General features: G+C 34.8%; 1 protein-coding gene across 1 annotated transcript in view; it reads right to left on the reverse strand.

Moving 5' to 3' along the window:
• Window positions 1-14,289, reverse strand: part of CCDC141 (coiled-coil domain containing 141) — a 164,172-nt gene that overhangs the window by 83,350 nt on the left and 66,533 nt on the right. Inside the window, exon 6 of the mRNA XM_012650763.1 lies at window positions 13,120-13,236. Within this exon, the coding sequence (XP_012506217.1) occupies window positions 13,120-13,236 (117 nt within the window). The remainder of the gene's footprint in view (window positions 1-13,119; window positions 13,237-14,289) is intronic.

Below are 14,289 nucleotides of genomic sequence, written 5' to 3' on the forward strand. Positions count from 1 at the left end.
CATTACACTCCTTGAATGATTAGTACACCAATCCATCATGAGTTTAATAGCCCTGGTGCAATGTTGGATATCATTAGTCTTAATTCACAAAGAAACCAAAGCATTTCTGTTTCCTACTTTCTTCACATCATTGTCTCAGACAAAACAGCCACTGATTTAAAAGGGAAACAGAGGGTAAAAAAACAAAAAGCAAAAAAACCCTGCAAATCTGATCAGGTTTTTCTTTCTCAAACCTTTGTGTATACCCATAGGGTTATTTTTAACTTTCATCATAAAATTTTTACAACTATATTTTAATAGTTATATACTCTATCTTTATTACAGGAAAAAATCTTACCTCTAATGATATGGAAGAAATCACTTGTCTTCTGACAAAATCTAGTCAAGGCTAGAATTTCTTCAACACATCTCCCTCTTTTGCAGGCTCTAGTTTTCAGCTTAGCACTAAGTATATACACAGGACTCTCATTCCATACTCAATACTGTGAACCAACAGCAAATGATACTGGGATGGGCATTCTCTAACTCTCCCACATTGAACGCGGAACAATCTAAAAGGTATTATTCAGTATCTCTTAAGAGCACAAGCTCACATGAAAAACAAAACAAGTGTTTAGCAGAAAGTGAAATAATTCTGATTTGGGGAATCTGAGAAGTCCTCTTATATGATCTTAAAAATGGGCAGGAGTTTCAACTGGTGAGCAGAGAGGTGGGTCTGGGGAGAAGACAAGGGGCGACCCAAGTGGGAGAGACAGTGGAGCCAGAGCACCAAGGCAAGGGTGCTGGGGTCAGCCAGGGGACAAGGAGAATGATTCTGGATGTTGTGAGAAATGGAGCTAACCTAGTCTGGGGAATTCATAAGAGTTTCTCATAGAAAGTAATGTTTGAGCTGAGACCTCAAACAAATGGATGGGAGTTCCCTAGGCCGAAGAGGAATAGAAGTGGGGTGGAGAGTGAAGGAAAACTGAAAAATGAGGTGTTAAGAGTGAAGACATACAAGTGAGGAGGGGATGGGACCAGTGGGATCTAGAATAGGATCCATTTCCCCTGGAAATGAGGGGAAACAGAAAAAAAGGGGGAGACACCAGGAAGAAGAGACAAAAAATTCAGGCAGAGGAGAAAAAAGCAAGAAATTTCACTGTGTATGACTAAGCAACTTTGAGCCTGGCTCCTCCGTGGTTGAGAATTTTTTTTTTTTTTTTAATTCAGACTATTAAAAATGTTTTGGTTACATGGATTGCTTTTGTACTGCTTGAGTCAAAGTTATAAGTGTGCCATAGTGGACATTATACAGTTTAAGTATGATTTCACCCATCCCCTGCTTCCCCTCCTTCCTGTTTGATTTCCATTGAGTTTAATTCCATCTGTGCACGTAAGTGCTTATCAGTTAGTTCCAATTTAATAGTGAGTACATGTGGTGCTTGTTTTTCCATTCTTGCAAAACTTCCCTTAGGAGAATGGTCTCCAGTTCCATCCAGATTGTTGCAAAATATATTAATTCATTTTCTTATGGCCGAGTAGAACTCCATTGTATACTTATACCACATTTTATTAATCCACTCATGAATTGTGGCACACTTGGGTTGATTCCACATCTTTGCAATTGTCAATTGTGCTGCAATAAACATTCTAGTGTAAGTGTCTTTTTGATAAAATCACTTTTTTTTCTTTGGGTAAATACCCAATATTGAGATTGCTGGATCAGTTGGTAGGTCTACTTTTAGTTCTTTGAGGAATCTCCGTACTATTTTCCATAGCTGACTTTAATCTATACTACAAGGCTATATAGTAACCAAAAAAGCATGGTACTGGCACAAAAATAGAGACACAGACCAATGGAACAGAGCTCAGAATCCAGGTGTAAAACAATCCATATATTGCCACCTGATCTTTGACAAAGTAGACAGCAATATACACTGGGGAAAAGAATCCCTATTCAATACATGGTGCTGAGAAAATTAGATAACCACATGTAGAAGACTGAAACAGGATCCACATCTCTCACCACTCACGAAAATTAATTCGAGATGGCTTGAATTAATTTAATTCATGGCTTAAATATAAGATATGAATTCTAGAAGAAAATGTTGAAAAAACTCTTCTAGATATCAGGCTAGGCAAAGAATTTATGAAGAAGACCCCAAGAGCAATCACAGCAACAACAAAAATAAATAAATGGAACTTCATTAAATTAAAAAGCTTCTGCACAACCAAGGAAACAAACAGCAGAGCAAATAGACCACCTACAGAATGGGAGAAAATATTTGCATGCTATACATCCTATAAAGGGCTAATAACCAGAATATACAAAGAACTCAAGCAAATCATCAAGAAAAAATCAAGCAACCTGATTAAAAAGTGGGTAAAAGACACGAACAGAAGCTTTTCAAAAGAAGATAGATTAATGGCCAACAAACATGAAAAAAATGCTCAACAACACTAACCATCAGAGAAATGCAAATCAAAACCACAATGAGATATCACCTAACCCCCAGGAGAATGGCTTTTATCAAAAAGTCCCAAAACAATAGATGCTGGCATGGATGTGGAGAGAAAGGAACACTTACACACTGTTCGTGGTTGAGAATTTAAAAGGGCATGAAGGTTTTGGACTAGTTATGGGAAAAGGGTAGGGAATTAGCAGATGATAAATAAAGGAATTTGTAAGGCTAACTGATAATAAATAAATTACATTTTAAATAAAACCAACCAAAACAATTATGCTAATTTTCTCATCTTTCAGAATTAGGAAGAAACAGAGAAACTGCGTGATCAGATTAATTCACAACAGCTCCTGTGGCCCAGGCTGAGTAATACAAGGACCTAGCCCAGGAAAAAAAAAAAAAAGAAAAGGAGGCTATGATGACAGCAGTTTTGGGTGATGCCATTAAACAAAGTGTGGCAGCTACAGGAGTGGGAAGCTGGAGGGAGCTGAAAAGAAAGGCCTTTGGAGTAAAAAGGTAAGGAAAACCAAGGCCAGGGCATTGAATAAGTCACCAAATGGATGCTAAATTAGCACAGGAAGGTTGTAGGTATTTAAGGCATGACTGAGTTAAATCATAAGAAAGTGCCTTCTCAGGTGTCCACTTAACATAAACTTAATTTCACTATTATTATTATGATAGCAATATTATTATATTACCATGCTTTATATTCATAGCATATTATATATATACTATAACATTATTGTAATAATAGGAACTGTAAAAAGCCATGCTTTGTGGGAATTTTTATTTAAAGGCCGACAAATGTCCAAAAAAAAGAAGATGTATGTGGAAAAGTCAAAACTAAGAAAACTTTTTCTAAGTATTTAAACTTAACGAGCTGGTAAACAATCTGTAAGTAAAGTGACAGTAGATAGTTTTAGTGATCACAGAATGCAATATTTTATTGGCTTTCTTTACTCACCCCCTTCTTAAATGGCCATAAATATTTCTGAGAGACTTTCTAAATTAAAATTTCCCTTGGAAATGAAAGCATATGGTTTACTAAGCTTTAAATTGACCTGCAAGTTAAGGCTAGAACAGCATTACTAGTGATAAAATCACAACATTTTTGTGGACTTTCTCAATGCTTGCTGGCAAGTTCAATACTATTTATATATATTTTGCATGTTAGCAATAAAATTGTTTCTAATTTATGTTCTGTGAAAAATGACATCTGCTTTTAATTGGGAAGTTCATTAAAAAATCAGACAAGTAAAACAAATTATTCACTAAAATGAAGACAGAGGAACTGAAATGCATTAATGCAGGTGTCTTACTGTTTGCAGAACTCACTTAATTTCTGCCTTGAGACATTTCTGATTCAGACTCCACTTTATTTTTTAAATTAGATGAAACATTATAAAAGAAACAGACTCTGTGTCCTTTTATAGATTTTCTTTGTCATCATCAGACATGATGTGAGTCGATTTACTGAAGCACTATGTTTCATAGTGATTTTACAATTTTTTCACATATGCTCAGTGAAGGAATTTGGGGATGTAATGAAAGTTCAAATAGCAGAATAGTCAGCTTCTTTAAAGAGGTTAATATGTGCAGCAATGAGAAGAAAATTGTTCACATTGCATGTGAAACACATGGAAAATATTTGGATAACCTGGAAACTATGATATACAAACTCTGGATATTGCTACATACCTCTTAAACCACCTGAGAGACATAGAAGTAGTTCCTTTTGTACTAAATATTTCATATAAGGGCTACTTCTGAGGGAATATTCCTATTTTTAAAAAGGAACAGTCAGAGAATTTAAATATTTGTCTTTCGATCTTCAATTACCTGAGTAATGGGCCCAGGAATAAATATAAACATCAAAAGAAATTAAGTTTTAAGCTTAAACAGTCATGTCTACTCCTTAAAAGACTCAAAGATTTTTCTAGATCTGTATCTTCTGAGTTCTAACAATGACCCAGTAATTTGAATCTATCACTTACACTCTTTCCTTCTGCAGTTCTTTTCTTCACACACTTAGTTAACCAAAGGGTGGTCCAGAGACCAGCAGCACCAACATTACATTGGAGCTTGTTAGAAATGCAGACACTAAGGCCCCACCCCAAACCTGATGAATCAGAACCTGCCATTTAAAATCTCCAGGTAATTCATGAATGTACCATTCACTCCATTGCCATACTCTAAGACAATATGTATTGCTGCCTCAAATAATGGATGGTATATCTACACAGTTTGGTAACATGCAATACTTAAAAAACATATTTATACTACGTATTAGAATGGGGAAATGCTTATGATATAACACTAATTGGAAAAATCACATTGCAAAACAATGCATGCACAATTTTTTTTTTTTTTTTGAGACAGAGTCTCACTCTCTTGCCTGGGTTAGAGTGCCGTGGCGTCAGCCTAGCTCACAGCAACCTCAAACTCCTGGCCTCAAGTGATCCTTCTGCCTCAGCCTCCCAGGTAGCTGGGACTACAGGCACACGCCACCATGCCCAGCTAATTTTTTCTATTTTTAGTTGTTTGGCCAATTTCTTTCTATTTTTAGTAGAGACGGGGTCTCGCTCTTGCTCAGGCTGGTCTCGAACTCCTGAGCTCAAATGATCCTCCCACCTCGGCCTCCCAGAGTGCTAGGATTACAGGCATGAGCCACCGTGCCCGGCCAGCATGCACAATTTTGTACACAAACACACACATATATAGTGTATACATAGACACACAATCACATACTTTTGGAATACTCATATGTATGTATGTGTTTTATATTTCCTTTCCATTTCCATATACACCCATGTAATTAATATGTGATTTTAATTATTTTCTTTTGTTTAGTCTTATGTATTTTCTATTTTTTCCAAAATGATAAGGTACAATGTAATCAAAAAAATAAAGCAATAAACAGATTTTTAAAGAATCATTTTCTTATACTGGTTTTATTGATAATTATACATTTAAAATATTCAAATAAGCTTTGAAGAGATTCTACTTTACTTCCTTATCTCACATTTATAAACTTGACTTTTTCCTTTCAATAAAGTTTATGTGAGACCTAAGTATTGGTATTTTTCAATGATCTCCAAATAATATGATTTGAAGGAACTTGGGGCCAAGATCACAAATCCAATTTATGAGATCACTCAGCAACAACTGGAAAATATTTTCAATCACTTGGAAAATTGGATTAGATGATGAATCATGGAAGATGGTTTTAATCTTGAAGCTGAGGAATGTAAATGCTGCTATATTAAAACATTGAAGATGATGTTTCTATACACCATTTTCTGTTTGCTTCTTTCCCAGAACTCTAAAGATTATTGTTAATCAAGGACTTTACAAACAATATGTAGTCATCTGTGAAAATTAAGAACATACACATGAAACACAAGGGAAAAACCTCAAGTCAGTGCCTCTTAAATTTTAGTGTGAATACAAATCTTAGGGAATTTGTTAAAACACAGAATTTGACTAAATAGGTTTGATAGGTAGAATTTGAGATTCTACATTTCCAACAACTCTCAGATGCTACTGCTTCTGTCTGGGAGTCACACCTTGAATAACAAGGCTGTAAATTTCCTTTAATCTTTGGAGATGGAGTTTAATAATCTCTATCTCGAAACAGATCATGCCCTACCTAAAGTCATTCCCATTCAAACTACAATAGTTTCTTAAGTGATTTTCCTGTTTTCAATCTCACTCTCTCCCATCACTATCACTCACATTGTTTCCAAGGTAATTTTCTAACATGCAAATCAGTTTAAGCTACTACTTTGCTTGGATGGTATCTCATTGCTCATCAGGTGTCAAACCCAAATGCTTACAAGGGGCCAGATGAATAATGCGAATGAATGAAGAAAGAGTGGGAGGGGAGAGGTAATAAGGAATGGTGGGGACTCTGGCAAACTGGAATGCAGATGCCTTTTCTAGTGGAAACAAGTATTGCTGGATTGTAGCCAAGAGTCACTTATGTCTATGTGGGAAGGTAAGCCTGGTAAGCCCAATCTTCCAGTTGTTTAGAAGGAACAGGAAATCCGGATTTCTTTTTTTGATAAAAACTCCAACATTCTAAGATTGACAGTACATTTTTTAAATTTATTTTTGTTTATATATATTCATGGGGTACAAGTGCAATTTTGCTACATTGATATACTGCATTGCAGTAAAGTCAGAGCCTTAAGTGCATCCATCACTGGAGCAACACATATTGTACCCACCAAGCAACCTCCCATTATCCCCTCCATCCCACCCACCCCTCTGAGTCTGTATTGTCCATCATTGCACACTCTGCTTCCATGTGTACATGTTATGTATCTCCCATTTATAAGTGAGGATGTATGGTATTTGTGTTTCTGTGTCTGAGTTGTTTCACTAAAGATAATGGCCTCCAGTTTCATCCATGTTGCTGTAACAGACATGATTCCATTCTTTTTCATGGCTGAATAGTATTCCATTATTTATTATTATATTACCACATTTTCTTTATCCAGTCCTCCATTGATGGGCACTTAGGTTGATTTCATTATTTTTGCTATTGTGAATAGTGCTGTGATAAGCATACAAGTGCAGGTATCTTCTTTATATACTGATTTCTTTTGCTTTGGGTGGATACCCAGTAATGGGATTGCTGGATTGTTCTATTTTTAGTTCTTCAAGAAATTTCCATACTGTTTTCCATAGAAGTTGTACTAATTTACATTCTCACCAACAGTATATGAGTTCCCTTTTTTCTGCACCCTCGACAATGATTTTTTTTGTCTTTTTAATAATATCCATTCTGATTGGTGTAAGACAGTATCTCATTGTGGTTCGAATTTGTATTTCTCTGATGATCAGCAATATTGAACTTTTTTTTTCATATGCTTTTTGGTCATTTGTCTTCTTTTGAAAAATACCTATTCATGGCCTTATCCCACTTTTTAATGAGCTTATTTGGGGATTCTTTTGCGTTGTTTTTTAATTCCTTATAAATTCTGAATATTAGTCCCCTAACATACAGTTTTCATATATTTTCTGCCATTCCACGGGTTGTCTCTTCACTCTGTTGATTATTTCTTTATTGTATATACCAAGCTTTGTAGTTTAACTAAGTCCCATTTGTCTATTTTTGTTTCTGTTGCTACTGTTTTGAGGTCTTAGTCATGAATTCTTTGCCTAGATGTAAAGAAGTGTTTTTCCTAGGTTTTCTTCCAGTATCTTTATAGTTTCAGGTCTTACATTCAAGTCTTTAATCCATCTTAAGTTGATTTTGGTATATGGTGAGATATGGAGATCCAGTTTCATTTTTCTGCATATGGCAATCCAATTTTCCCAGTACCATTTTTTAAAAGGGTGTCCTTTCCTCAGTGTATGCTTTTTTTTGACTTTGTCAAAGATCATTTGGCTGTAAGTATATGGCTTTATTTCTAGGTTCTCTATTCTGTTCAACTGATCTATTTTTATGCCAGTATCATGCTATTTTGGTTACTTAGCCTTATAGTATAAGCCTCCAGCTTTTTTTTTTTTTTTTTTTTCCTCAAGATTGCTCTGGCTATTCAGGCTCTTTCTTGGTTCCATACAAACTTTAGGGTTTTTTTTTTTTCTAATTCTGCAACAAATGATGTTGGTATTTTGATGGAGGTTGCATTGAACCTATGGATTGCTTTGGGTATTATGGTCATTTTGACAGTATTAATTCTTCAGACCCATGAACGTGCGATGCCTTTTCATTTGTTTGTGTCACCTTCAAGTTTTTCCTTATAGAGATCTTTAACCTTCTTGGATAAATATATTCCTATGTATTTTATATTTTTTATAGCTATTTTAAATGGGACTGCCTTCTTGATTTAGCTCTCAGCCAGATCATTTTTGGTGTATAGAAATGCTACTGATTTCTGTACATTGATTTTGTATCCTGAAACTTTACTAAGTTCAAATCTAAGAGTTTTTTGGCAGAGTCTTTAGGGTTTTCTAGATATAAGGTTATATCATCAGTGAACAGGAATAATTTGACTTCCTCTTTTCCAATTTAGATGTTTTTTATTTTTTTCTCTTGTCTGATTGCTCTGGCAAGGACTTCCAATACTACATTGAATAAGAGTGGTGAAAGTGGAGATCCTTGTCTTGTTCCAGTTCTTAGGGGGGAATGCTTTCAACTTTTCCCCATTAAGTATCATGTTGGCTGTCAGTTTGTTGTATGTGGCCTTTATTGTTTTAAGGTATGTTCCTTCTATGCCTAGTTTGTTCAGGATTTTTATCATGAAGTGATGCTGAATTTTGCTGAACGCTTTTTCTGCATCTATTGACATGATCATATAGTTTTTATCCTTAATTCTGTTTTGTGATGTATCACATTTATTGATTTGCATATGCTGAACCATTCTTGCATCCCTGGTATAAAACCCACTTGATCATGGTGAATTATCCTTTTGATGTGCTATTGGATATGATTTTCTAGTATTTTGTTGAGGATTTTTACATCTATGTTCATTAGGGATATCGGTCTGTAGTTTTCTTTTTTTGTTGTGTCTTTGTCTAGTTTGGACATAAGGGTGATACTGGCTTTGTAGAATGAGTTAGGGAGAATTCCTTCCTCCGTGATTGTTTTGAACAGTTTTGGGAAAATTGATATTAGTTCTTCTTTGTATGTTTAGTAGAATTCAGTTGTGAATCCATCTGGCCTTGGGCTTTTTTTCATTGGGAGATTTTTCATTACTGATTTAAGGTCTTGTTACTTGTCTGATGAGGAGTTCTATTTCTTCCTAGTTCAGGACTGACAATAATTTTTTTTAAAAAGCATGATGCCCACCAAGGACTACATAGAACCTCTGGGAATGAGATCTAGACCAGTATTTTTTCAGTGCCCCTCAGATGACTCTAATGTGAAGCCTGAGTTGAGAAGCACTAATCCAAACACTCCCCTATAGGACCAACTACAAAGGACCAGAACTGAACCAAAGGTTGAAGCTATAGAAGAAGTACAGGTTGGTTCCTGAAGGCAGTTCTTCTATAAAAATTATTTCTGATGTGTAAGAAAATTAATGATTATGCCTCCTCAGAGGAGTTAATAAGCAAGTATTTGTTTACATATTGTTTTAATACATCCTACAACTAGTTCTGGGCTTCAGAGGTTGAATTCAAGCCTTGGGGCAACAAGTTTATGTATAATACAATTTAAGAGTATTTAAGATTCTTACCAAAGGATGATTTATAATCATCTATGTCTGCTATTTCTTTATCTGTTACATATATAAAATAAAAATAATTTTTCATATTCAATAAAGTATAATTTTAAACAATTACCCATAGTCAAAGATTGTATTAAAAAAACTTTTAGTTCAATCATTTTGACACATTCTGAATCAAGTATCACATGTAGTAAGAGTTTTGAAAATTGGTGTATTTTTTATTTTGAACTTATTCCAGTAAGAAACAATAGAGACATTTTCAAAGTTTATTTAGAAAGAACTTACTGAATAGACTAACAAGCCATGCACACCAGCTCCCTGCTGTTCAATTTAACTGTGGGTAGCTGAAACACCTGCTTTCTCTGTGTTACCAGATTATTTATTTGAGTTTCACTAATGAGTCCCCAGCTTGATTCCTTGTTTCTATGTTAAATCTTCTTTGAAAGGAATGTTCCCCATTCCTCTCTTCATACCCACACCCAAACAAAAGTCCAAAATGTAATATGCTGCTTACTATTTAAGGACATATAAAATTGGATTTCTTCTCTAAGAAGAAGAAATGAGATTGTTGAAAAGCCACTGATGAAAACTATTTGAAAGTTTACACCATGGATGGGAAAGAAAACATTTTGGGAGGCACTACCAAAATGTGGTGCTTTCACAAATATTTTCTAATTGAATTTTCAAGGCTCCTCTTTACGGGTGAGGAAAGTGAGGCTCAGAGAGATCAAGTGTACCCATATTTACATAGTGAGTGACACAGGGATCTGATTCTATTTTCCTCCATGTAAGCACAACCCATTATAGCATTACAGTTAACTTCCAGGTATTGCATTGCTCCCAGAACATTAACGCACTAGACAGACCAAAAATTTAATATATGAATAATGTATACATAAAGAAAGACATTAGACTTGTCTGGAACATAATGATGTTTATCAGGAATTAGAACCCTTTTTACAATCTTTGCTTGGATATTCATATTGCTTAAATAATAAAGTATGTAATACTGTAATTTGATTTCATCCATATAATAGAATATTTTTCAGCTAAAGGATATTAGGTTACTTTAGGAAATACTTCTGATAAACTTTAAATGGGGACAAGAGCATGACTCTAATGCTGTGTATTTCTAAGGTTGTATGTGAAAAGACTGAAAGGGAATGTGCAAAATACTAATAATGATTATCTTTGGGTTGAAGGATTGACAATTATTTTCCTTATAATTTTGAAATTTTCTATCATGTACTTCATATAATAAAATGTTATTAAAAATTTATTTCTACTCAACAATAAGAAAACAAACAACCTGATTAAAAAATGAGCCAAAGACTAACAGACATGTCACCAAAGAAAATATATAGACAAATAAGCATGTAAAAGATGTTCCACATCGTATATAATTAAGGAAATACAAATTAAAGCAACGAGATACCACCACACAACTATTAAATGGCCAAAATCAAAAACACTGACAAAACAAAATGCTGGCAATAATGTGGAACAACAGGAAATCCCATTCGTTGCTAGTGGAGATATAAAATGGTACAGCCACTTTGGAAGACAATTTGCGATTTCTAACAAAACTAAATATACTCTTACCATACAATCCAGCAATCATGCTCCTTGGTATTTACCCAAATGAGCTGGAAAATTATGTCCACACAGAAACTTGCACGTGAATATTAATAACAACTTTATTCATAATTGTCAAAATTTAGAAGCAACCAAGATATCTTTCAGTAGGTGAATGGATAAATAAACTGTGATACATCCAGACAATGGAATATTATTTAGCTCTAAACAGAAATGAACTATCAAGCCATGAAAAGACACAGAGGAAACTTGAATGCATATTATGAAGTGAAAAATGCCAATCTGAATAGGTTCCATACTGTATGATTCTAACTGATATGACATTGTGGAAAAGGCAAAACTATGGAGACAGTCAAAAGATCAGTGGTTGCCAGGGGCTGGGGAAGGAGCAATGAATCGGCAGAGCACAGAGGGTTCTTAGGGCAGTGAAAACAGTCTTATGATTCTATAATGATGGATGCATGTCATTATACATTTATCCAAACCCACAGAATGTACAATTCCAAGAGTGAACCCTCATGTAAACTATGGACTTTGGGTGATAATGATATGTCAGCGTAGGTCCATCAATTGTAACAGATGTACCACTATTGTGGGTCATGTTAATAGCTTTTAACTTCCTAAACATATAAATCAAGTGCTGAAAAATTTTAAAGAACTCAAAAAATGATCAGTCATTACCAGTCAACAGTCTTCTATAGCTGCACATTTTGTCCAGCAAATATTCAAACCAAACACTTTGAATACCTGCAATATACTGCAGTGTTCAAACAGAAGCAAGAAATTAAACTAAAACAAAACAAAGTGTTATGATCCCTATGAGGAGATTTAAGTCTAAATAAATGCAATCTACTTCCTTCATCCCTATCCTCTAACTGCTGTCCTCTCAGACATGTACATACTGTCTTCCCTATTTTCAATCATTGTCTAGTAGCTTTGGCCCATTGTTTTCCAGAGCTTTATGACTTAGCTCTACCTACAAATATCAACCACCCAAGATATTAATAATGTAAATTTCTCTAAATCTTGATAGTAATTATTCACTATTCCCACTCAATCTGCTATGATAGACATTTGTTTTCTTGCAGATCAATATGGAGCACCTGAAAAACTTTTGCAAAGTATTTATAGACCCCCCCCATGTGTAAGTGCATAGATTTCCAAATAACAAGACACAACAGGGAGAGGAGCAATTGCCACATGGCTGCTTTGCTCATTTTGCTTTCAGTACTTCATGGTTCCGTTTTTACATATTCCACATACCTACAAGTGGTTGCCTGGCTGATAGCTGTTACTTATTACCAAACTGAGATATTTGAAGCAAGTTAAGGAACTAGGGAAATGTAAATGGGAACAGCAATCAAACTATACCTGGAAATCATAAAAGTGATAGTGTAGCAAGCCCTCAGTGTAGAAATAAAATTTTTTAGAAAGCTAACAAAGTGTAATGTTTAAGAGCTTGAGCCCTGGGATTAAACAAAATCTAGAATCGAATTTCAACTCTGCCACTAACAAGACCTATTATATTGGTCAAGTTACTTTGAATCTCTAAGCCTCTGTGATTTGATCCATAAAATGGGGAAAATAATACCTACTCCTTAAGGGTTTGTGATAATTTAGATAATGCCTCTCACATACCTTAGTACAGTGCCTGGTACATAGTAACTACTCAAAAAATATATAGTTATTGTTGTAGAAGCCATTGTTTTGTTTATTATTATTCTAGAAGCTCAATGAATGCATGGTGGTATTTGCTAATGTGATCGAGATCTTTACTATGTAAATAGTAGATTATTCAAAAACAGTTTTTTAGTTCTCCTCTAAATTACCCACAGAAGCATATTCAAGAGAAGTTCATGCATTTTTCAATTATATTTTAATGTGTCTAATGTGTCTCTTACCTTTGCTTTTATAATCAGTTCCTCATGCTTGCGAATTAGCTCCTCATTGTCTGAAAGAGATGAACCTAGACTTTGTTCCTGTAAATCTCTGATGGTTTTCTGGAACCAACAAGTAACCTAGGTAAGAAGTAATAAAGAAAGATCAAAATTCAAATAATCAGAAGTGAGTAAAAATTCAGAAATAATTTCTCAACCTTTCAAAACTTAAAATGAATTTCTCTTTGTATAAACTAATCTCATGGATTATATTAAAATGATCAAGTTTATTTTTCTTCATTTCAACCTTTACATGCCTTAGAGAAAAAAACCAAATAATTCCAGAAAATCATGAAAATGACTTGTCAGTTCAGTAGAGTACATTGCACGAAGAATTCAAAATCTCCTAGCAAAGAACCAAAATAGATTCCCATACAGTCCATAAATCATACATTCTTTTAAAATATGAATTCTTTCCTGAATATGAATATGAATCTGAGTATAGTTACATAAACACATATGAAGATATTAAATAGCATATGTAGAATTATATTTTCTGCTACAAAAAAGACAATGCAAAAATATTTAGCTTGCTGCAACTGTGGGAAATCTATATCCAGAAAATAAATGGAGGGGTTATTAAAATTCCATTGACATTACAAATGGCTAAGGGTGTGGCTGATATTCATGTAGATTTGGTTTACAATACACGCCACATACAGTGCTAAAACAACAAATAGCAAAGAACTTGAAAGAAGCCCGTACATTTTAAAATGATGCCATAACTTGACATGGGCCCCCGGATGCAGATTCCTTATCCCAATTAAAAGAGACTTGGATTTTTACTCTCGGATCCTGTACAGAGTTATCCATATGATCTCATAATAGCCACTGATTCTCTTTTTTTTTTTCTTTTTTTTTTTTTTTTTTTGAGACAGAGTCTCACTCTCTTGCCTGGGGCGAGTGCCGTGGAGTCAGCCTAGCTCACAGCAACCTCAAACTCCTGGGCTCAAGCAATCCTACTGTCTCAGCCTCCCAAGTAGCTGGGACCACAGGCACGCGCCACCATGCCCGGCTAAGTTTTTCTACATATATTTTTAGCTGTCCAATTAATTTCTTTCCATTTTTTTGGTAGAGACGGGGGTCTCGCTCTTGCTCAGGCTGGTCTCGAACTCCTGAGCTCAGAACGATCCG

The sequence above is a fragment of the Propithecus coquereli genome, unplaced genomic scaffold (assembly GCF_000956105.1).
Source record: "Propithecus coquereli isolate 6110/MARCELLA unplaced genomic scaffold, Pcoq_1.0 Scaffold34, whole genome shotgun sequence".
Lineage (NCBI taxonomy): Eukaryota > Metazoa > Chordata > Mammalia > Primates > Indriidae > Propithecus > Propithecus coquereli.